The sequence below is a fragment of the Dromaius novaehollandiae genome, chromosome 3 (genome assembly GCF_036370855.1).
Source record: "Dromaius novaehollandiae isolate bDroNov1 chromosome 3, bDroNov1.hap1, whole genome shotgun sequence".
NCBI lineage: Eukaryota > Metazoa > Chordata > Aves > Casuariiformes > Dromaiidae > Dromaius > Dromaius novaehollandiae.
In genome coordinates this window covers 88,488,280-88,511,868 of record NC_088100.1, presented here as the reverse complement: position 1 = coordinate 88,511,868, position 23,589 = coordinate 88,488,280, and the positions used below count along the sequence as shown (strand labels likewise).

General features: G+C 42.9%; 1 protein-coding gene across 1 annotated transcript in view; it reads right to left on the bottom strand.

Annotated features, from left to right (window-relative positions):
* KIF26B (kinesin family member 26B) overlaps positions 1 to 23,273 on the bottom strand; it is a 311,723-nt gene extending 288,450 nt beyond the window's left edge. Inside the window, exons 1-2 of the mRNA XM_026102604.2 lie at positions 23,147 to 23,273; positions 22,409 to 22,810 (exon numbers count right to left, since the gene is read on the bottom strand). Coding sequence (XP_025958389.2) covers positions 22,409 to 22,810; positions 23,147 to 23,209 — 465 coding nt within the window. The 5' untranslated portion in view covers positions 23,210 to 23,273. The remainder of the gene's footprint in view (positions 1 to 22,408; positions 22,811 to 23,146) is intronic.
* Between the last annotated feature and the right edge of the window lie 316 nt (positions 23,274 to 23,589).

Here is a 23,589-nt window from a genome sequence, read left to right as displayed (position 1 = left end):
GTATCAGACAGACAGACAGACAGACACTAGGAGCAAGACAAGCAATAGAGAATCTACCACAACTGTGGTCTGTCTGTAATTTAACAATGAGAGGAAGGTAACAAAGAGAGAGTGGAAGAGCACTTTCAGACTGCTGCTCAAGCATTTTGTTTATAAATAGCAGCAACTGGACTGGAGAAAATAATTTTGTTTGCAAGCATGTAAATACAGAGCATCATGGCAATCACTACGGACATCCACAAAGCTAAAGAAGCACTGAAAAAAAAAAAAATTAAAGAATGCAAAGCTTGAAGAAATACAACACCTGGCAAATGTGTTTCCACATTTATTGTCTATCTTTCATATTTCAGTAGCACTGAGAGGCATCAGCTAAAAATAAAAATCTCTTATGCCAAATGCTGTATTAAAGATAGCTTTTTCCGAAAGAGAGTTCAGTCTTAGTGGAGAGGGGAAAGAATCTGGGTGAAGAAACTAGTACAAATAGCTTGAAGGTAGCATAATTTGTTCAAGGCCATTTGGTCAGTCTGTGCTACCGCAACAAAGAGAATTCTAGATTCCACGTATAAGGTTAGCAACTATTCACTGGGCAACATCACTTTCTGTTGTTAAAGCACAGGTCTTGGGAACTTAACTATCAGGCTCCTTGTGACTGTGATAAGTCCTTTCACTTCTCTATACCTTTGATCTCTATTCATATATTTCCCAGGGCATAAAAAAGGCTGAAGGATAATTCATGAATACTTGTGAATTATTTGGGTGAATTTTCAAAATTGAACTAATGTATTTAGTACTTGAACCAAGTACAGATATTAAAAAAGTCCCAATGCATTTTGAATAAATTGTCTGAAAATGGGAAGCTTCTTAAGTATGATTCTTTCTCAGTGGTACAAGTGGGCACCTCAGAGGACATTAAGATGGAAGGAAGAAACTGATGGGGGGGGGGGGGAAGTGTTTTGTTCCGTTTTTCTTCTCTGGCCTTTTCTCATCTGATCACTCGTGCCTGGCAAGCTCCCACAAAGCAGTACAGCAGCCAGCTGTGGAACCAGAACAATGTTAGTCAATTCTGCCAGGAAACCTGGGTACCAGCCTGCAGACAATTTGCCCAGGTAGGAAATAGGTATTGAAGCACCCATATTCCTCTGTCACCCCAATGCTCCCATCCCTGCAGGCATATCCATCTCCTCTCACAGATGGAAAGCCATTTGCAGGGCTCCTTTCTGCCTCACCAGTCCACAGTCACCATTTTGACAGGGTTGCAATAAGTGAGCCTGCAAAGCTCTCTGACTTACTCCTTGGAACTGGTGGGGCAGGGCAAGCTCAAATTCACATGAATTCAAAAGCACGCTTGCTTGGTGTCTGGCAATCAGGTATGGGATTTGTCCCACTATCATTTTAAAATTTTACAGTTAGACATGTGGGTTTCTTTTTACCAAAAAGCCCCTGAAAAGGAACTACTTTTTTGCAAGCCTAACAAAATAGCTACAATTCCAAAAAGGACTGAGAGACAGTCACTGGCTACACAGGGGCAGCAGTATTAACATGGGGCGGAGAGTGAGGCAAGAGAAATACAGCAATGTTTACTATACTCCTAAGATTCCTTGAACTTGTTGAAATACCTCTAACAGGTAGAAGCAGGCTGGATTCAGCACTGTACTTGTTTTAAACCTCAAACTTTGAATACCAATCACAGCCAAGGACTTGCAGTTAGTTCTTTTTCACCAGATCAGAAGGAAGAGAAAGTGATTTAACAGCACAACAGCCACAAAAAGATGGAAATCCTATTTCTCTTCTTACCTATGCTCTGCATCAGTGGAATACCATGAGCTTCAGCAGAGCAATCTTGGCCTACAGCACCACAAGATTAGCTTCAGGTCTGCAGGTACTGGAGAGCTGTAACAAAATTGAGTTTTGCAGCACAGTAAAGTGCCCAGGATAAAATTTTGACAAGCGTAGTGGCATCCCACAATAAATTCACAACCCAGGGAGAAACTGGTATTACCGGGACATTTCAGTTGTCTCAGCTGCTAACAGGTTGTTTTTTCAGTAAGTTTCCTGTAATTAAAATGCAGACAAGTTAAATAAATCTCATGGAGCTTCAGCAAAGTACTTGTCTCTCACAGTACTTGTCCATCTGAATTTTTAACATAAATTGCTGAGCCAATGATACTTTCCAGTTAGCAATCCCAGATCCCACATATTTTAGACTTGCTTAACCCCTGGAAGATTGGGCAGAAACGTCAAGTGACTGCAGATTAGTAAGTAATGCTGAATTTCTGTTGTAATTACAAGAGCTCAAACAGAATGTGAATTCACTCTGTTGCAACGCAGATGCACGGTGTTTGATTCATTAAGTTGGTATTCATCTTTGCTAACAGGCACAGCGTGGGGGGAACGAAGGAGAATACTGGATACTTAAGGCATACCTCTCATAGGAGCTTAGCAGCACACTGCCTGTACCGGCCAGAAATTCAGAATTGATAAGAGCCCCGTGCACTTAGTGCCACAGTCCCTCCCAAGGCAGACAGCACTGCAGCAGACTCCTTTGTCGCTCAGGAAAAGCGAGTCAAGGTGGAAAACCTCCATCTTGTACAGCTGCAGAAAAGAATCCTCCTCCTGCGTTGTACTGCCTGTTAGGAAGACACACACCAGGACAGCCCGCCACACACACCTCAGTATCAGCAGGGTTACATCACATCTCCTCACTGTCTGCACAACACTGCACAGGAGGAACACAGCTGTCTCTGCAAGATGCACTCTATGTTTTTCAAGCACCTTTACCCCTCCTATAGGCTTGCTTCAATTAGATGGTGTTTAATCCATTATTTGTCACTGCAAGTGGTAACTTATGGCCACACACGAGGAGACTATTAAATACTATGTTTAGACAGTTACTACTGTCAATATCGTCTTGTCTGTCTTCTTGCATTGACTTACTAGATTCACATGCCTTTAGAACAATTCTTAGGGTTGGCATTCTGTTAATCAAACTAGCATCTCTGCCTATTTTTCTATCGCCTGCCAAAACAAAATATGGAAAATGCTAACTGAAGTGTAATAAATAAGACTGTGATATCTGAAAAGGCTAGTTCATTTTTTTCCCTCTGAGTACATTTTTTTTCCATGATGCAGTCATAAACTGTGGGGGAAAAAATACTTTGCCTGTGCCTACATATAGTCACAGTATTTACAAATATTCTGATGTCAGATGAGCAGCTCATGTCATAATCACTCAACTGGGTACAGATATTTGGCTCTAAAAAACACAAGTACCTCTAGACTGAAAGAGAACAAAGGTGAAAAAGGACCAACTTACTGAGTAACATTTCAGGCACTGATCACCTTCTCTGCTAGTACTGGGGGGTTGGGGCTTCCGTTTTTGCCAGGCTAGCTCCCTAACAAGCTCAGCACGAGGTCAGACAGGCAAGTGCTGGCACAAGAGATAGAGCAGGCTTATGCAGTTTGGAGGACAGGACTGAGCACCGCAACAGGGGCCCTGAGAAGCTGGGGCATTTCTGACCTTGGAGATGCTCAGAATTTGACTGCACAAGGCTAGAAGCAACCCATCTAATGCTGAGGTCCACCTTGCTTTGAGCAGGAAGGTGGACTACATACAGAAGTCCCTTCCAACCTAAATATTCAATGATCTACCACCAAGCCTGGCAGCACTCCAGCCCAGTTATGAAGCAAGCTGCATCAGTATATTATTTACCATTCCAGTTCCACACAATATTATCAGTGAGTTTGTTTTGAATTTTCCCTCTGTGCTGCCTTTTGGTAAAAGCATTATTAAAGGGGCTGATGGGGGTACAAAAACAAATTGTAGCTTTACTAGATCTGTATTTGTAGACAAATCTGAATTTCTCCCATGCAGCCAATTCAACAGGCTGCTGTTAGCTCTATAAAGATTTAATTGTGCCACATAGCTCCAATTCACATGGCTTGTTTTTGTTATCACCTCTGATGCTAATTGGGAGGTTTTCTTTGATAACACCTGGTACCCAGAGTGAGACCTGCTTTGAGATACTTACTTATGCATTAATTCATATTTTGATCAATGTTCAAAACATTTATTTATGCGTCTGCTTTTAATGCGAGAGCAAGCTTGCTAAAGACAATACTGTAGTCCCAAGGCCCTACCTTCATTTAAAATTGTATTTTAATGATTCATTACTACCAAATGAAAGACAATATTAGGGCTTGGCTGAACACCATTGTGTAACCAATTTTAAGATGCAGAAGAACAAGCTGTTAACAATGATACTGCTTCCCATTGTATTTCTGAATTCCTTTAAGCTAGACTTAGGAAGCCTTGTTTACAGAACCACCAAAGCCTTTGCAGTTTGCTAGGAGTTGTAAAGCATTCACAGCAACTCTGAAAAATCAACACAACAGATTTTGGAATATCTTGGCCAACCTGAAAATCAACAAGACTCTTCACAATAAATTGCTTTCCTTGCTAACCAATAACAAGATTAAAATGAAGAAAAAGTAAAGTCTGATCCATTCTGTTTTACCAGCTCCTGTAGACCCTGGCTGCCAGGCAACACAGCAAGCTGTTTTCTTAGGGTTAGAGTTAATTGCTACAATCGCAGAACCAGCAGCAATCCTGTCCAGGTAAGCCATTAGTCAGGAAAAAGAGTTATCAAAAGAGAGAGCAAAAAACGTGGTAGAGAGGTTAAAACAGCATATAAGTTTTTTAAAGGAAAGAGGGATATAGTGTGTGTTTGTTAGTTACAGGAAGAGAAGCAGCAGTATGTAAAGCTAGCACAAGGCTGTAGCCAATTAGTGACTCCATGTTTTGGGCAATCTAACAAGCCTCAGACTGCCTGACAGGATCCTTCAACATGCAATGATGAAGGGAAGCACAAACTCTATTACTGCTTCACCCAACACAAGGGAGGCCTTTAACAAACATTGGAACACCTACAGATACATTTCATCCTCATTTTACATCCTGTAATTTCACTGGAGTCACTACAGTTGCCAGAATGAAAATGAAGACAGAGTCTGGTGCAGGATGCACAGAGTTTAAAACGAACACAATTATTTTCCAATTAACTGTACATGCACTTCAATGTGTTGCCAGTGAATTTTCTAACTTAACTCTCACGCTGGTCTTCAGCTCATTCACAGCTTGCTGCTGGAAGACTGACATAAAAATAGTATTATAACAGAACATGCAGGTTACCACAGATGGTCTGAATTAAAGGCAGCCTAATAAGCCGTTCCACAGACAAAGAGGCAGCACATGCAGCGTTGCCCATGATGAGAACAGTCTCTCAGAACATGCCTGGCTCAAGATACATTCCAGAGCACATTGCAAAGCTGATGCCCAGTCTTATAATCCACATTCACTTGGCTCACATCCAGGTACATGAGCTACAAGACTGGACTCTAAGGGCATCAGCCAAGAAAAGCAAGCATGTACCTGCAACCCAGTCATCCAGCAACAGCAGGGTCACCTTTAAAGAAAGTTACTCCCTTGCTTTAGGTCTGCTTCCCAACAGACTGGTAATGGGCGTATGCAAGGTAGGGCGCACAAATGCAAGACAGCGGCTCTCACCCAATTTGGAATTCAGAAGCACTTGCAAATCTCCCTGCCCTCATTACCAGCTCTTACAGAAACAAGATACTGCTCTGTAATGTCTTGCTTTTAGTAGCAACAATGTCTCTGAGAAGTGCTGAGCTCAGTGGGAGCTCCTGATTTGTACAGCACAGTGCTCCCTCTCCGAGTCCCTGCGAGCTGGTGGCTGGAGCATTCTTCTTGGACAAGAAAGGCTGCCAGTGAGATCAGGGGCTTCAGACAAAAGGGAGGGTATGAAATGATGTTTCCCTCTCCTGAACGAGCATTGCAATCCTGTAAGCAACAGCTATGCTCCCTCCTGATGCGTCAGTTTTGGGTTAGACCTTCAAATCCCACAAGGGAACGACTGCTGTGAGGATTCCAGCGAGGCTGAGGTGAGATCCAGACACCTAGCTACGCAGATCTGGCAGAAATTAGACTCTGCATGTGCACTCAGCATCAGAAGCACTTCAAAAGACCCTGTGCTGCCTACAGGGCTATGCAAGAGCGTTATGAAGCCTAGCAGTAAGTAGTGACCTCTGGTAGTCACTAGAGGAAACACAAGATGATAAATAGCAGCTGAGAGACTCTAGGAAACTTAGCCAAAATTTCTACAAAAATGGTGGGTTTTAGAGCAGCAGCATGCACCCAAACACTGTTTAATTGCGAATCATGAAAAAAAAATAAAAAAAATCAAAGTTACCTTAAAAAAAGCTGGTTTTGATGTAACAGTCAGCAGGAAAGTAGGCATTAAGTGAGTTACCCATGATAGAAAACGTTATTATTTCTTGTTCTTAGTACGGTATTTCTGAAGGATAAAACTTTCTCAGAAGGGATGTTCATCCCTGAGATTCAATCCCTGCAGAAATGCAGTAAAGTGCTAGCCTAGCACTTTAAAAAAAAAACAAAAACAAAAAAAAACACATCTGCAAGACATCCCTTTGCCCTGGCTTTCCCAACTGATTAAATCCTGATTTCCCATCCACCTGGCAAACCTGCAGGCAATGGAGAAGCTTGGGGTATGCTTTCTGCCTGCTCTTCCCAGGGTCTCAACCCAATGCTCATGAGGATTCTAGAGGATCTAAGTAAACATTTCGAATACTAATGATGATGCTTACATTTGGAATAGAAAGGATGTAACTAGAAAAAGTTAGAGGTGACTTTCTTTCCTTACTCAGAGACACAATAAGAGCTGTTAAAGCAATATAATCCTCAGTGAAGAGAGGACAAGTTTTCTGAATGTAGCTTGAGGAGGAGAAGGAAAGAATTAAAACTGGAAAAATGGTATTTTGGCAGTTTAAACCTTATGAATAATGACGCTAACAAACAATGTCTAGGGATAGAAAACACAGATAGGGAACACAATTGAGATACTATCTTATAAGCCAATACAAACTATTACCCATATATTCTAGACATATTCTCAAGATAAAATTTTCAAAAAGCAGAAAAATGCATTCATAAGCATTTACTTCTCCACTGGAGAGAAACACACTGAATAATCTATTCCAATTAGTGTTCTGACTAATGAAATGACAAAGGCCCCCTTTCTGTTGTCTCAGATGCAGTTTAAGAGCATTTATATGTTGTCAAGCCTTGCATCATCCATTTGATCTCTAGAAAGGCAGAGAGGCATAAAGAATACAGAACAAACATTAACAAATACCATATGAATACAGAATGCCTAACAGCATGCCATTCACAACAGCAGACGACCAAGGACAATTAAATTATTCATAGATATGAACTGTCCAAGGTAGAAGAAAAAAAAAAAAGTAAGCATTAATAAAAAATGGCAAAAAACACCCAGCCCCATTAGCAAATTTATTATTTTTTTGCTAAGCTAACAGCCAACTTTTGGTACCAATCATAGAATCAAAAGTCAAGGTCTCTTTAAAAGACTTTGTGTCATAACTAAGTAATTAGTTACTATATATTCAACTGCCATATTCCAATCCCTTTAAGGCTGACAGCTTTGAAATGCAAACCACAACTCCTTTTTTCCTCCCTGTACAGAGTCAAAGGAGCCAGTGCTGAGCCGGTATACAGAGCTGCTGCAGAATGAGATGGGTGATATTAGCAAGAGAGGAAAAAGCCCATTAGCCAAGAGCCTAAGCCTAGCATATAAGAAACCTGGGCTCACTTTTATGTAACCGATCAGTTCACCAAGTTGCTCTGTACCTCCTTTCTTCAGCTGTAAAAACAGAAGCAATAGCCCTGCCCTATGTTATGCTGAGATGAGATTTATACATGTGCTCCAATAACAGGCACGCAGGCATGAGTATTTGTCACTGTGACTTCCCTGAACAGCTGGGAGTTACAAACCACGTGACTCCATCTCTGTGAGCATCCATCTTCCACACTGAGCAATAGAAAAGACTTTCCCTCCAAAAATTTCCATAGGAAAAGACCAATTCCACACCAAGAGCAAACAAGCAAGAGTTTGCAAGCCTTTTACAAAAAGCCAGCAAGACAGATAAGAATAGCCTGACGGCCAAGCACTGGCTAAGACAGCAAGAGGCTGAGGGCTCCAATGGGCAAGCACTGACTTAGGAGAACTGGGGCAGCAGGGTGGAGCAGGCACCTTGGGACAGTCATCACCATGACAGCAGGGCAGCAGGACAGGATGGTGGGACAGGCTTTATATGCTCATTTAGCTGCACCTAGACTCCCTGTTGGTTTCACTTACACTGCCAGCAAAGGCAAACTTCAGCTAAGGTGCTGGTTAGTGAAATCTGGTAGCTAAGTTACATGTGCATGATGTGTCCTTCTGCCCTGGCAGGCACTGTTACCTTTCTGCTGCTCTCAGAGGTTACCATCTTACATCATTGCAGTTAAATCCACCAAAGTTCATTTGTCAGAGACCTGAGGTTAGGCCCTGTCAAGCCCTGGTCTGAATTAAGCAGGGCAGGAAACTGATCCAGGTCTGCATGTATTGGGAGTATGTGCTAACTACTAAACATTGGTTAGTGACAGCTTGTTTTCTAGGTTGGCTAGAAATGCCACCCTGATCTCTTAAAAAACAAACCACTTTCCATCAAAGCTTAAGTTATCTCAGAGTTTCAGTTTCAATTACAAGTTATTCTAGAAAATCGCCCCAAGATTCCATGTCCAAAGAACACATTGAAGAAATACATTGAATATATTTAAGAGAGCCACAGAGCAAGTACAATCCTTTTCATGCATCAGTGATGTCCAGTGGTAACATGGAAAAGGTGAGAGGCTTTACTTCAGTGCAAAATAGACTTGCAGACTGTCTCACTGCGCTTTGAAGACAGTAATTGTGATTCCTCAAAAAGAAAGAATGAAAGAACTTTTCTTTTTCCTTCCCAGCCCCACAACCTAACTGTACCAAAACTGGTACAACAGAAAAAAAATGCTTTTTACATACCTTAACTATATGTGTCTGGCCAAAGAACAGAATACATTAGAACACATTTTATTTTAGGTTTCCAGAAGTAAAAAGTCTGTACTTTACCCTGAAAGCCATTTTGTCCCATTCAAAGAGCTGTATGGCTAATCAGTAAGGGGACACTGAGCCTAGAAGTACCAGCCATCGCCAAAGAAGGTAAGGTAGGAAAAGAAATGTATACGCACATACACATATACGTACGTAAAGAGAGCAAAATCATATAAAAGCTGCACTGAAGCAATGAATCCTGTCCTCTCATTTCATATGGAGGTGGGTAAATAATGGCTCAACAGAGATTTCATTCATACAGAGTTTTAAGGTATGCTGGGAAGTCTCAGTCTGACAATTTGCTGCAGACGCTTGCTTAGAGGAGCCATTTATCAGTGTCACCCATGCGCATTACTACACACTGCTTCCTTGGCAGCATGTTTCCATACAAGCTTCCCACATAGTGTACTCTGGTCCCTGATATTTCAGGCACAGAAATAACCCTTATCTGGGCCTTCCCAGTGTGTGCTTATTGAAATGATCCCTATTATCCAAAGTGTGTGCATTTGGAGTGGGAAAGGGGAATAATTTGTTTCCTTTGCTGATAAAAAGAACAGCAAATTAAGAGAAGTCACAAGTCTTCCTTCCCCTTCTTCCTCCCCTCTTTATACCCGTGTTTAGCTCATTGCTTATAAACAGCCAACACAAGTATTCACATCAGCAGAGCTGACTCCTGGAGGATAAAGGCATCCTGGATGTTTTATCTCTTGTTATATTGAAGTGGAATATTAAACAGGCAAGACAGAGGCAGACCAAGCTAGAAGTAAATAACTAGGAGTGGCAAGGAAGGTGGCTAATTTAAAACAGTCCAGTCTGTAAAGTGATTCATTCAGAGCCAGCAGTCTCAGTGCTCTCAGCCCTTCTGCATGACCCTCCCCAAGAGTGTTTACGTCTTAGTCTTCCTTTCACACCTTAAGTCTTTCCTGTTCTGCCTGTAAGGTATCTGGGGTAGGGTCTACTGCTGAATAGCACACTCCTAGAGTGTCCAATACAATAATACTACAAAATCAGCAAGCTCAACAGCTTTCACCATAAAAATTCAAATTAATCTAGAAATCAAAACCTCTGCTGTTCAGGGACTGGCACTGGGAAAGGAGAAAAGAGGTTGAATTCATAACTACACTCCAGAATGTCAAGTTCTACACTATGCTGATGCACTAGAACACATTTTGTTTATTTGCTATGTTGGGCAAAGTTGTTAATGCAGTAAGTTCAGTCTCTATTTTACAGCAAGCCCCGAATTGACAGCATGGAATGTATAGGTTGTTGTGACTAGTGGGGGGGGGGGGGGGGGGGCGGGGGGGGAAGGAAGAAACATATGACTAGTGATAAAAAAAGGAAGAAACATATGAATTTGATGTAAGAAAGAAAAGCCAGTTACATCTTTGGATCACAGGATATCTAAGTACCTCAGTCTTTGGAAAAGGTAATTTGGAATTAAAATACTGAAATGCATTTAACCAAAGGCAACTCTGTCAAAATGCCTTCTGTTCTTCTAGCTACATGCTGATTTCTGAATGTGTAGTAGTTTGAAAAAGGAGAAGGAAAAAGGTACTGATGCTTTTTTAAAAAAATAAAGAAAAAAAAAACCAAAACCGTTCATATGAAGTACTTCCATAAAGCTTTAAGGGCCCCTAGCAGTGAGCTCAGCTTTCCAAAAACTTGTGTTCATCATCCATTTCCCCCCCTCCCCTGGTATTTTTTCTATGGAAGTACTGCTCCTTTGCTGCCCAGCCCCTCCAAGGCACACTTTGTTCCCCACTTCATTTCCTTCTCCGTATTCCTCCTCTCAAGGTCCTGTACCCATTCCTGCAGTTTGCCGTTGCTATTCACACAGTGGTTTAGACCCCTTACCAGGGCTACCATTCAAATGGCTTCAAAACACCTTGGTTGACTTTACACAGCCAGACCCTGACCTATCTGGCCGGATATTTTGGTTTTGCTTCAACCCATCATCAGTACTGTGCATAGTGGCGCTATGGCAGCTATTGTTTGGTGTCCTCTTTGGCTTTGTAAAGGTTTCTTCTTCCCTTCTGCCTTCCCTCTCGAGTAAGTAGCTCTCTTGAGCTTTAAGGCATCCAGAATAATCATGTGAGGCAGTTCCCTTAACCACCTATAGGAAACTACCATTTCCTACTATTTCCACCTTACGGGACAATGCCCTGCATTTCCTTCATCAAAAGGAAGAAGAATTATTATAAGTTTTTGTCTCCCAGCTACCATAGCTAAAAGAGAAGACAGGTAAATTACCCAGAATAGTAGGACATCAAAATTCCTTTAGCACACCAAAATGCACTGGTCGACTTGCTATAAGTCTCTTAAAATGGAGCAGTGGTTTGAATGCTCAGGATGCTCAGGACCTGCCTCTGACATAGTGAGCACTGACAAATCAAAATTGAATGACTGAATCTTATATAACTGTACAAATCACTCAAATTTCTTGATGTATTAAGCCGATAAATGGCTGATACAGACATTAAAGAGGAATAAAGTACTAAACCTTGGCTCCAAGTATAGACACTCTAGGAATCCAGGTCTGCTTCTCTCTATTTAAGAAAAAAGACCTGAGCCCTTGCCATCCCTCGCAACTTTAAACTTTGTTGATGATGATGTAAGCCAAACACCCCCCAGTTCTCCAGTCAGGAAAATGATAGAGGAGAGATGTTATCAGTTACCGCTAACAATTAAAAATGATTGCAGTGAGGGAAGTAATTCTGAAAAGAATTTTTTCATCTCAGAGCTCTCATCAATAACTTATTAGAATCAGATCCCAGCTGTTCATTTAAAATATGAAGACATTTCAATGAGCTGCCTGTCTCATTTTGTATCATATTCCACACCAAACAGCCTCTTTGCAGAAACACTGGATCAATGACTTTACAAAAAAATCAACTCTGCAACATCCAGGGTCTTGTTTTCATGGTAGTGAGAGAATGAATCCACAAGCTCCCTTAAGCCAGCTTCCTCTCCTTTTTCCCACCTATAACTTCTCTGCCCCCTTCCCCCCCCGCAAAAAAACCCAAAACAAAATCCACAGAAATTTTGTCAAATCCATTATTCAAAAATGGATTTGACACACAGGAAAAAGGAAGTCTTATTAGGCACACTAAAAGAGCAGCTCTGGATTTAGGTTTACCACCCATGCTGCGAAACTGCTTACAAAGCCATCACTAATGGCCTTCCAGCTACCCATCATTCCCTCAAGTTCAGTCTGCCCAGACAGCTAGCTATTCCTTTCTAACAAATACCGTTTTAATTGCATCTCCCACTTTGTTAGCCTTCCCGACCTCCTGTAAAACCCATCTGTAGTCTAACAATCCCTTAAATCTGACACTCACACTGACTAGCACACTTGTATGCCTTCCTGCTAGGTTCACGTGTATGCAAGGCTTATTGTCAAGGATTTCCACTAGAAATCTAATGTGTATGAACTGAAATGACAGCTTTAGGACTAAAGGGGAGAGAAAGAAGATGGAGGGGGTTGAAAAGTGAGAGGTGACTAGGAAAGAATGTGTGTGCGCGTTACGAATGCCCCTTGTCACCAAAGACTTCATTGTGCCTTTATAGTGCCAAGGCTTCAACAAATGCCAGCCACACAGCCTCAGCAAGTGTTAACTCTTCCTGTGGGAATGCTGCCAGCAATTTCAGCAATATTAACCCTGGGAATTCTAACATGATTTAGAAGACTTGTTAAATTTTAATGATACCCATTAGAAAAGAGGAAAACACACGAGTCACAACTCCCAATTTGGTGCATTTGGCTGCTGAATAGAATATTAATGTTTTTCTTTGCCCAGCACTATTAAATGAGCAGTGAAACTAATAGAGAAATGAAGAGTAATGGCTTCTATTCTTGCTGTTCAGTGCCTGTTTAAAGCCAAGACTGCCTTATTGCCCACTAGGCTTTCTGCTGGAGTCCATCAGGTGGATGGAGTGAACGGGTAATTCCTTCAGCATCTGGCACTTAGCAAGTCAGAAGTTCACTTAGCTAAGAGACACAGAAAAATAAAACTGTCCAATTGAAATAGTAGCATATAATCATTTGGGCTACTGGTTAAAGGGGGAAGCCTACTCTCCTGAATAAGTTCAGTGTAATCAAGTCTGAGTTACCTTTGATGAGGCAGAATTTTGCCCAAGACAGAAACATGCAAAGTTCTGCCCCATTTCTGGACTGCTTTTGCAAAGGACTCTAGAACGACTACCCTCTTCAGCGTCACAGGCATCTCCTTCACAACTTGAAGTAAGTCTGTGGTGATAAGAGGAACGGACATTTCCCAACAGAACCATATGATAAGCCACACAAAATGAGGGGTTGTATTCCTAAATCTCATTTACCTTCAGTTAATTAGGAGGGCAGGGGAGAAAAAGGGAATGAAATACATACAACCTGGGCAAAATTCATTCCTCTGCTGAGGCAAGTCTGCTCAGACAGTTCTGAACAAGCCTGAATCCCCCCAAAACCATTGAGAATTTTCACTTTTTCTTCAGAAAAATATTTACTGTGGCAGATATCAAAGTCCACTTTCATTTGCTTTCCCCCAAACATTCGTATGAGTGGAATTTTGTTCCCGTGCAAGTCCATGGAATAGAGAAGTTGTTGTAAATACCCAAGTGCAAACAGTCACGCCTAAGTACTTATGATTTAGGTGGCATGGTGAAATATAAACTTGAGTAGAGGTTTGCTATTAATAGATCGCAGAAAATCTGCAGGTTGAAACATATTTGTACACAGCAAATATATACAAAGCATATCTTACTTGAAGATAATTTGGAAACCAAAACACTTACATAGACTGTATTCCTAATTTAAGATTTTCCTACAGCCACTAGAGCTGGATGGTTGCTTCACATCATTCATATAACACTGGACACAGACATCCTATCTCCAGCACACACATATGCCCTTCAACACACACCACTAGCACCAGTTTGACATGTTTTCCACAGCCACACTCATATTGGCTTGCAGGTTTTTTTACTAGAATAAAATAAAAAATAGGTATTTGATGGTATTTTTCCAAATCACTAAACCCACTGAATAAGAACACTCACCAGCCATTAACAAAATAGACACCACAGGAACTTTAAGTAAATTTCTCCAACCTGTAGAGCAGCAAAATCAGCAGACTCAGCTCTATTTTGTTAAAGAGGAAGGCACTGCAGTCTGAATAGGCTATACAAAAATCTCATACCAACACAAGATTCACTTATGTGAAACCAGAAGCATTGATTTACTCTCCTGAGGAGAGTGCTGTCTTCCATTTTCATCGTGGAAGGTAAATCAAGTCCAATTTAAGACCATATTAGTTCTTTCAGGTCTCACAAACAGAACTCTTGGCAAAAGAACTGTTTTGCACAAAGATTATTACTGAATACTGTTTCAGAGGGAAGCTGAGGAAAGGGAACTCATGGTTCTTCAGACTGAAATCTTGTTTCCTCTCTCCCAAGAAATATAGAATATCTTACAACATACAAAAAAATGCAAGATCAGCCATGTGCTACATGGTTTAATAGTACATACTGAACTGAATAGCCGATTTCAGTGACAGCTAGAAGTAAGCATAGTTGAAGATCAAAATAAAATTCAAGGAGCAAGCATACCAATGCTGAAATGGTAAGTAGCTTTCAGCAACTCTAATCACACTGTATTATTTCAAATAAGATAAATTGAATTTTAAGACTATGACAATAAATCTAAGGTGCAATTCAACATTCCAGTTTTTTAAATTCATTTTTTCTGGTATCATATTTGCCTTTAATTTTTCTTTTATAAAGTAATTAAAAATTAATCCCCAAGTTCTGTACTAGTTACAGCTTACATTATGGTTGGATGCATTGTGCTGCTCTCATCAGTACCTCTCTCAGAGATCACTGCCTCCTCACATCTGCTGTGGCAATAGCACATCTAGTCACTCCCCGACTTTCAATCAAAAAGATCTGAGTTTAGAAAGCAGCACTATTGAAAGTGTTTGAACTATATATCATTTTGACAAGAACTAAGGCAGGGAGCAACACCATGTATTCACACAGGAGACTTGCAGGGATGCTAACTGACGACCTTCATATGGAGAAGAGGAAATAAAAAGGCATGTTAGGATGCTCACGAGGGGCCAAGATCTCCTAGCCCTACTCAGTCAGAGCAGCATGTCTGACTACTCTTTTAAATGCATGAAGGTATTTCTTGATTAGAGGCATACAACAGGTAGAGCTCTGGCCTGAATGAACTCCTGCAGATTTCAATGAAGTCAGGATCCAGTCACCAATGCCAATTTCATATAAGTCAGACTGACAAGGTTCAGATCTGGACTATCGTTTCCCCTCTTCTCTTTCCCCTTTCCACCTCTTTGCCGGTCTTACAAGTAACCAGTAGCAGTTCATATTACACAAGGAAAAGAACTTTCAATATCTGATAGCTCTTACAGGATCTTTTAAACAGGCCCCACCCCAAGCTCAGAAGGGTCCAGTCAACATTACACTGCGTATGAACTGTCTTGTGTGGGTTTGTGCTTTTATTTCAAGAGACCTCAAAAATGCTCCCACTGAAACAATACTAAGCTCTACTTTAATATCCTACATAAAGGGTGTGGTGGGGAATACTGAGCATAAGCAAATGTAAATTCTGGTCGGAGATGCTATGAGGTATTTCAACTGTATATGAAGGTCTCTGGTTATATATTCCAGGTTTAAATTTCAAGTTTCAAAATCAGAGATCTAAACACAGCTTTTAGCAGCCTAATTATGCTCAGATATTTATTTTTTACAACCCTGTTTAATACAGGAAGGTTGTATAGAAGGCAATTGAAAATAAAACTGGGCAATATAAGTTGCTGGGGGGACTGGAGTCTCATAAACCTACAAATAAGGATGCAGCCCTGGCATGATTATCTAAAGCTCAACCTTGCTACAATGACCAGCCACTGTTAACAGAAACTGTTAAATGAAACACTGCTATTTCTTTCAAACCTGCACGTTGAAGCTTCCACAGAAAAGCAGCATTTCAGGGCACGAATACAGCAGACCGTTTGCAGCTATTACCTCATCGCTGCTTTCTGGAAGCATACTACCCAAATAAATGGTTGTGACTTCATTCAGCATTACAGTGCAACCAAAATTAGGACTGATAATGGGAAAAATTTTGAAAGACACTTCTAGAACTTTCCACTCTTGGGATACTATTTTGTTTATCAAGTTGTTGCTACATAGTACAGCTTGCTTAATTCAAATTTAATATGCAATCTGTTTTTCTGCAGTTAGGAATACTTCTTGAATCATGGCCTCAGCAACAAATAGCTTAGACTAGGCATTATTCAACCAGCGGGGACAGAAAAACCCCACATGGCTGTATTCCTCACACTTCACTAACATACATGCATCTCAAGCTACAGCGTGACACTTCGCTAAGATCTAAGCTAGCAATTTAACTTAAAACATCTCTCGCACTTCTGACACTTGGACTACATGCCACAAAATGCTGCACTTCCTACTGCATCATTATGCAGAGCATGACAGTTAAGTTTACTGCAGTGGCGGACTGCAAGTTCAGTGCTTGGAAGCACCCCAATTATGTGATGTCAAAGGCTATGTACTGCTGACGAGGCAAAATCCGTGCAAATGTCTTTCAACCCTACATACACAACATTGCAGTGTTCTAATAATCTGCTGACTTAGGCATGAATCCCATTAGACACTGATGGCCCGTATTTGTAATGTGTGACATTTTTACTAATACTGTCAGGGGAATTCAGCACAGACTACCTTTACTCCTCCTCCTCCCCTTCCAAAACTACATATCTAAATTCTATGCTTGTTATACAAGATCACTACCTATGCTTCAACATTTACTTTTAGGAAGATAATAAAACTATATAAAGATATAAGGTGATTTTACAGGCCGGTGCAGTATCCATGGCCTGCATGAGACACCTTGAAGAATTGTTGTCAATTAATAATAGCTCTATACGAAGAAGCCAACTATAGAGTAAGTACTGACTATGTATTTCTGAATACAGTGTTTTCAGATGCACAGCCAAGTCTCCGTGGAAAGAACAGTTTTGATCAAAATTTTGCTCCTCCTTAGAGATTTACTTCAGATGAAAATTTCAGGGTTTTTTTTCTTCAACATCTCAGTCTATGGTCTCCTGGAAGTGTTTTCTTTTCTGACAGGAAAAACACTATACTCTCATTTCACTGAATATAATCATAGGCCTGTTCCCAATTTCCAGGGCGCTCAGTAACAGTGAGTCTTTGTGACCCTACCAAGAAAGCTCTGCAGAACTAACAGCCTTGACAGCTTCCTAAAAAGGAGTCCTTAACACACAGTATCTTCACCTTTACCTCAAAGACATTCACAAGCTTGAAAGAAATACTTACATCATTTCATATGTTGACACCATGGACTGTGGCAGCAAGACAGGTGACCTGCAGCTGCTTTCAGAAAAGGGTTTACATGATTTTTGTCAGAGGGGAAGGCTCTGGACCACTGCAAGCAGCTGTAATTCCTGGGCAAACAAAGTAGCTTGTGGTTTCTCAATTTGCCAGAAAACATACAATTGTAAAATGATTCACAGATGAGTTATGCTAAATGTTTGGTATTGTGACCTGTGATGCAATACAAGCAAATGGTTGTTGTTGCCTAAACTTTAATGGAGTTAATCCTTCCAAATGCTGACAAATTACTGCCTCGGGCCATTTAAAATCACATTTCTAATGCAATAATCCTATCTGCGTTACAGTGAGTTGGGATGAAATGATTAGGTGCCTGATATTTTTGCACAGTGAATTAAGTCACCATACAGACTGGCCGTGCTTGTTCACAAATTAAAGGTCTGGACGGAAATGAAATTCTATTATTCTGCCACTTGCTAAGCTTTGAGAAACGGTTCATTACTGTCCTGTCTCTACTGGGAATGTTTCTGAAGTAGCTACAAGCTAACAGGAACCTATTTTTCATTAGATCAGCATCAGGGCTTTCTTCATTATTAAAAGTTATTAGTCAAGTCTTTGACTACTGAACACCTCCAAAATAGAAAAAGCTAATTCAACAATATGGAAGCAAAAAAATGAGCTAGAGAGTTTCAGAAAAATGTGAAACAGAAAAAGAAATTGTATCCTGAATGCATTCCTCCCCTCTCCCATCCACAGAGACATTGTGTTAAACCAGAATTTACCCAATTTCTATATGAAGAAGCACAGACTTTTTAGCTAGATGACAGTCCGGAATATAAGCCACCTAACAATGTCAGTGTTACCCATCTCTAGAATTTAAATTAGTGTCACTACTTCCTGGCCCATTCACAAAATGCCAAAGCATATTAATGCCTCTACATTCAAATCACCTCTCGGTGTAAAGGCTGCATTCAGGATATTTTTAAATCCCGTACTAACAAATCCATAATAGCAAACTTGAGACTATTCTTGTTATCAATATTCAGTTGATTACTTACATACAGTATAAGGTAATATACATAAATACAGCAACTTTTCAATTAAACTTAATGACTGCTTTCTTGGTGTCTGCCTGTGAGGTTAGTGTTCCACTGATGCCATAGGTTATCACAAGTTTGAACGCCAGGCAACCAGATTTCACTCGAATTTTAATACACATGGAGCGTGATGCCATAAATGTCTATCCTAGAACTTTGTCTGATGTCCTAAAAGCATAGCCCAAGAAAAAGCTTAAAGTTTAAAAATGAGAAATCAAAATATCCAACATCAATATTTTTTGAGACAGTCCTTATTGCCATGCTAATGTTTGACTCTGTAACAAGAACCGCACAAACAATGGCTGACAAATGCTCTAAGATACTTTCAGTTATACTGCACTGTGCAACTATAACAACCACTCATGCTAGTCATTTCCCACAGGCGTGCTTCACATGGGGGTTACAATAACATTTCATTCTCATAACACACAACCCCTTGTATGCAGGTAATTGCTGTACATCATTTATTCACATCAGTATCACAAGAGGGAAAAAAAACAACCTTTAGCATTTTTTCTTTTTGTAAATGTCAGGGAATACAGCATTTTAAACGGTTAAAATAAAGTAGCAGAATTACATATACCTCACCTTTGCGTCTCACAAAGAAAACTCAAACCCCAAGTTTCCATCCTGTTGACATATTAGGAGAGAATGCTTCTATTTAAAGCCAAAAGCTCAACACCTCAGCACTAACAATGAGCTAGTCAGAGGCAGTTTGCTCCAGGTTAAGTATTGCTTTTTCTGTATCAAACAAAGAGCTTCAATGCCTAGCTTCACATATAAGGCTTGGTCTGTTTATGCAGGAATTAACTGTGCTATTGCACTTTACAGATACATGCAAACCTTCATACGATTATGCACAGTAAAAACCACTAGCGTAGGTTCACATTCAGATAGCTTACTGCAGATTCCAATATCCTCTGCTAGATCCATGTCAAAACACAGATACTCTCAGATTCTGCTTGTTCTGCAATACACAATACCCCCAGTTACAAGCATTTCTAAATACAATATAAATGTGAAATAGGTGTCGCTGATGATAATGCTAAGGAAATTTCTAGGCTGCCTTCAACAGCTCCAGCAAAGAGTGTCTCATAAGCCAGCTGGATTTATAAAGGGTGACTGATGCACTTTAAATGCTTCATTAATTGTTCTAATAAAGGTGTATTACCAATTAGCTATGTCCTTACTGGGCACCACAGTCTTGAGCTGTAAGATGCTTAGTAAGTTCTGGGGAAATATCCAGAACCAGGAATTTGATCTGCTTATGCTTCCACTGAAATCACTGGTTGGATAAAACCTGCTCCCATAAAACCTATTTCCACAGAACGAATAAAGAGTATACTTCACAGGACCCTAAAAAAAATGCCAGGTACGTCAGCATAGCATGGTAAACTCCAGCCTCAGTCCAAACTGCAAGTAAATTTTGCCCAGACACATGACAGTTTTCTGCACTTTTCCAAGAGACCCTGTACACCTCTCTTGCAGAGAGTAACCCCAGTACATCACTGTAACACACAGCTGCGAAGGCAGCACGCAGACCCTGGCTGAGCTGGAGAGCAAACGCCAGCACCCTGCTTTCTACTGAGCAGACACTGTTAAGGCAACTTAGTGGATACCAGCAACAATGAACTTGCAAGACTGGCACATCACATTTGGTCCAAAGAAGTCAATGGCACTAGCCATGATATTCACATCCTGGGTCACCTAAACCAAAGCTTCACTGTGCTAGGCAGTGTCTGCTGAAGGCAGGAACCACTGGCCCCAGAAGTTCCTAATGGTTGTAAATAAGACAGAGAAGATGCAGGTGATGTTTCCGCAGATAGCCACAACCAGGTAGCACCAATCTGTGGAAGGAAGCTGTGTGCAAAAGGCTGGAGCACCCCAGCAGGGTTGAAAGTGCAAGTACTTTTGAGCAAAGCTAGTAGAGTAGGGGGTCACCACAGCCCTCAAGGACCACCTTATTTCTGCCTCTTTCCTCCTCTCTAAATCCATATCTACACATTGGATAGCAATGGCTTTGTAAACAACACTCCTGCAGAACTCAGGGGTTGGGAGAGGAGATGTTAGAAAAGAAATGGAGCACAGGGTGAACAGGCTAAAAACTGGAGAAGTAAGGCTTACTACTGATGCTAATAAAGACTGTACAACCTGGCCTGCACAATGCCATTAGCCAGACTGTGTGAGCAAGAGAACAAGACAATTGGCAGTAATAACATGAGGGTAACACCTGTGGAAGGCTAGGACAGGCAATGACTACTACTATTATGAGAATCCTGCACAAATCTTTACATCACTGCAAAATCTGCCTGTTCTTTGCTATCTAACAGTTTGTGAGAAACAGGAAGCCTTGCTGCTTACATTTTATCCTCACCCATCTCACTTATTCTTATGGTCCCCATATCCGCACTGGCAATTTCACACCTATACCCACAGCTGGTAATCAGTGCCAAATCATGCAGCCTGAAATCTGTAAGGATTCTGATACAGGGTGACTTTTCAAGGAATTAGCTATGTATTAATAGTCAATTTAACTGTATTAATTTTTCTTGGTTCCCCCCTTCCCTTTTCATGAATAATTCAGTTAAGCCAGCTCTTGAGAAAAGGTTACAACCAGCCCTTTAGTCTTTTGTTCAAGACAGCACCAAATCCCTCTGTAACAGCACATAAATAAATACCGGTGAATACAACACAACAGTAATACCACGGACCCTTCCACAGCAATCAGCTCTTTTCCATGATACCTCTTTATTGTAACCACTAACGAAAACTCTTTGAAGTGGAAGAGTAAATATTATCCGTTGATAGTACCTGACCCAACAGGGCAAACAAATTTGCATTGTGTTACATTCTGGGAGCTCTAGACCCATTCACAATACAACACTCGCAGGGTTGCTATGGAGGGGCCCAAAGCTTACTATTTTGGTAGCACTGGTTCAGCCAAAAGCTGGTGATCACTTTGTATGGCTGTTAATCTTTATATGCAGTACAAATGAGGACAAGAAAAAAACAAGACAAAATAAAACAAAACCAGGGAATTTCAGAGTGTGCCTTTAGAGGGACTAGATTCTCAGCAGAGACAGAAAGCACACTTCTCTCTCCTACCACAAGCAGTCAGCTTTCAAAACCTGGGGCCAGATTTCAGAAATGCTTGCTTGCTCTTTAGGCACTGTATTTTTCAACCCAATGCTCTGGGTATTTTTAAGGTTTCTTCTGGAAAAAAAAAATCTAGCTGCTTCTCTGCAAAAGGGAACCAACACCAAGTTGTCCTTCAGTTAATGAGACCCTGGAGATCTGGGTTCAATGCCATGGTCTGCCACAGCCTTCCCAAGTGACCTTAGGGCTCAGGCTGTATTTCAGTGCTTCATCTGGACCTGGAGCTACAGGAGGGTCGCTCTTATGCCAGGCGCGGCATGGGAATTACAAACTGCAGGCATCAGACAGTACACACCTTGGCTGCCAAGTCTCGGGTCATTTTGCAAACGCAGCTTTTAGGGATGGAGGAGAGCAAAAGGGGAAGGGACCGATAACTCCCATGTGATATTCACAACCCTGCCTGTCCTTCACGGGGAAGGAGAAAACAAATCGTGGGAAATCACCGTGCAAACCACCCTCCATGCAAAGACAGGCGGAGGCACGGTGCGAGCCTAAGTCTGCCACAGAGGCCCCGAGGCCTTCAGCCCTCCAGGGACAGAGGGGCCCTGCTCCACGCGAAGCAAGAGGAGGGGGGTGGGACGTGGCTACAAGGCAAAGAGGGGCCAGTCCAGATAACCCCCGAAAACCTCGGCGGCGGCACGGGCGGAGGAACGCCTCGGCGCGGAGCCCGCTCGCCGCGGCAGCGCCGGCGGCGGGGCAGGGTGCCCCGGCCAGCCCCGCGCACACGCCGGGCGCCCGCTCTCTCACCTTGCTGCTGACGGGCCCGGGGATAAGAAGCTTCAGCGCCTGCCTCTTCAGCTCCGCCAGGCGGGCGTTGCAGTGCTCGCACCAGACGCCGCGGTCGGAGCCCGGCGAGGAGCCGCCGCCGCTGCCGGAGCCCGGCGAGCCGGTGCCGAAGCCCGGCGAGCCGCCCAGCGAGCCGGGGGAGCTGGTGCCGATGCCGGGCGAGGCAGGCCCCGGCGAGCCCGTGAAGGAGCCCGGCGACGAGGTGCCGGAGCCAGGCGATGGGGTGCCGGAGGAGCCCAGGGCAGAGCCGGCTCCCTCCGGCGCCGGGCGGCTCCCCGCCCGGGACTCCTCGTAAGCCTTCCGGTACCAGCTCTCGGGGGAGAAGGGGGCGGCGGGCTTGGTGGGGGAGCAGGGGTCGGTCACCTGGAGCGGGAGAAGGAGGGAGGCAGCGGGTCAGCGCGGCGGGGCCGGCGGCGCTGGGAAGTTTCACTCAGACGCGCCGCGCCCGCGGACCCCCCGCGCCGCGCCGCGCCCCCCCCCCCCCCCGCCGCGCTCCGCCGCGCGCCCGGAGCGGCCGCCGGGGCCGCAAAAGTTGCGCGGGGCGGGGGGCTGGCGCCGCGGGGCCCGCGGCCGTTGGCGGCCGTTGGCGGGCAGCGCGCGAGCAGCGCCGGCAACCGCCGGGCGCGGGGGGAGGGGCGCGGAGCCCCCCGCACCGCGGCAGGCGCAGGCGGCCGTGCCTCTCCTCCGCGGACAACTTACCCCGTATTTTCTGCTCCGCGTCGTGACTGCAATTCGCTCCTTATTTCCAGCCACTGAATTCATGATGGCTTGACAACTGGAGAATTTCCTACAGGTTTCCCAGTTTACATCCGCAGGGAATTCTCGCCGCCACAGAGGCTCCCCGCTGGCTGGGCAGGCGGCAGCCTCTGCTCTGGGTGCAGCCTTCTCCTCAGGCAGCACTCAGCCCCCAGACACCATCAATTCTCGGGAAAATGTTTAGGATTCGGGTCTTTCTCCAGCCGGTTCTTCCTCATTGTCTTCTCCCTCGTTCACGTACGATCCGTGCTCTCACAGGAGCAGCAACACCCAGAGTACCGGCATTTCCCCCAGCAGACAGTACGGTTTTCCTCCGCGAGTGAAGCGAAGCATCCAGGGGAGCTTCAGGAAGGTGCAGGAGCAGCAGCGCTCCCCGCGCAGCCCAG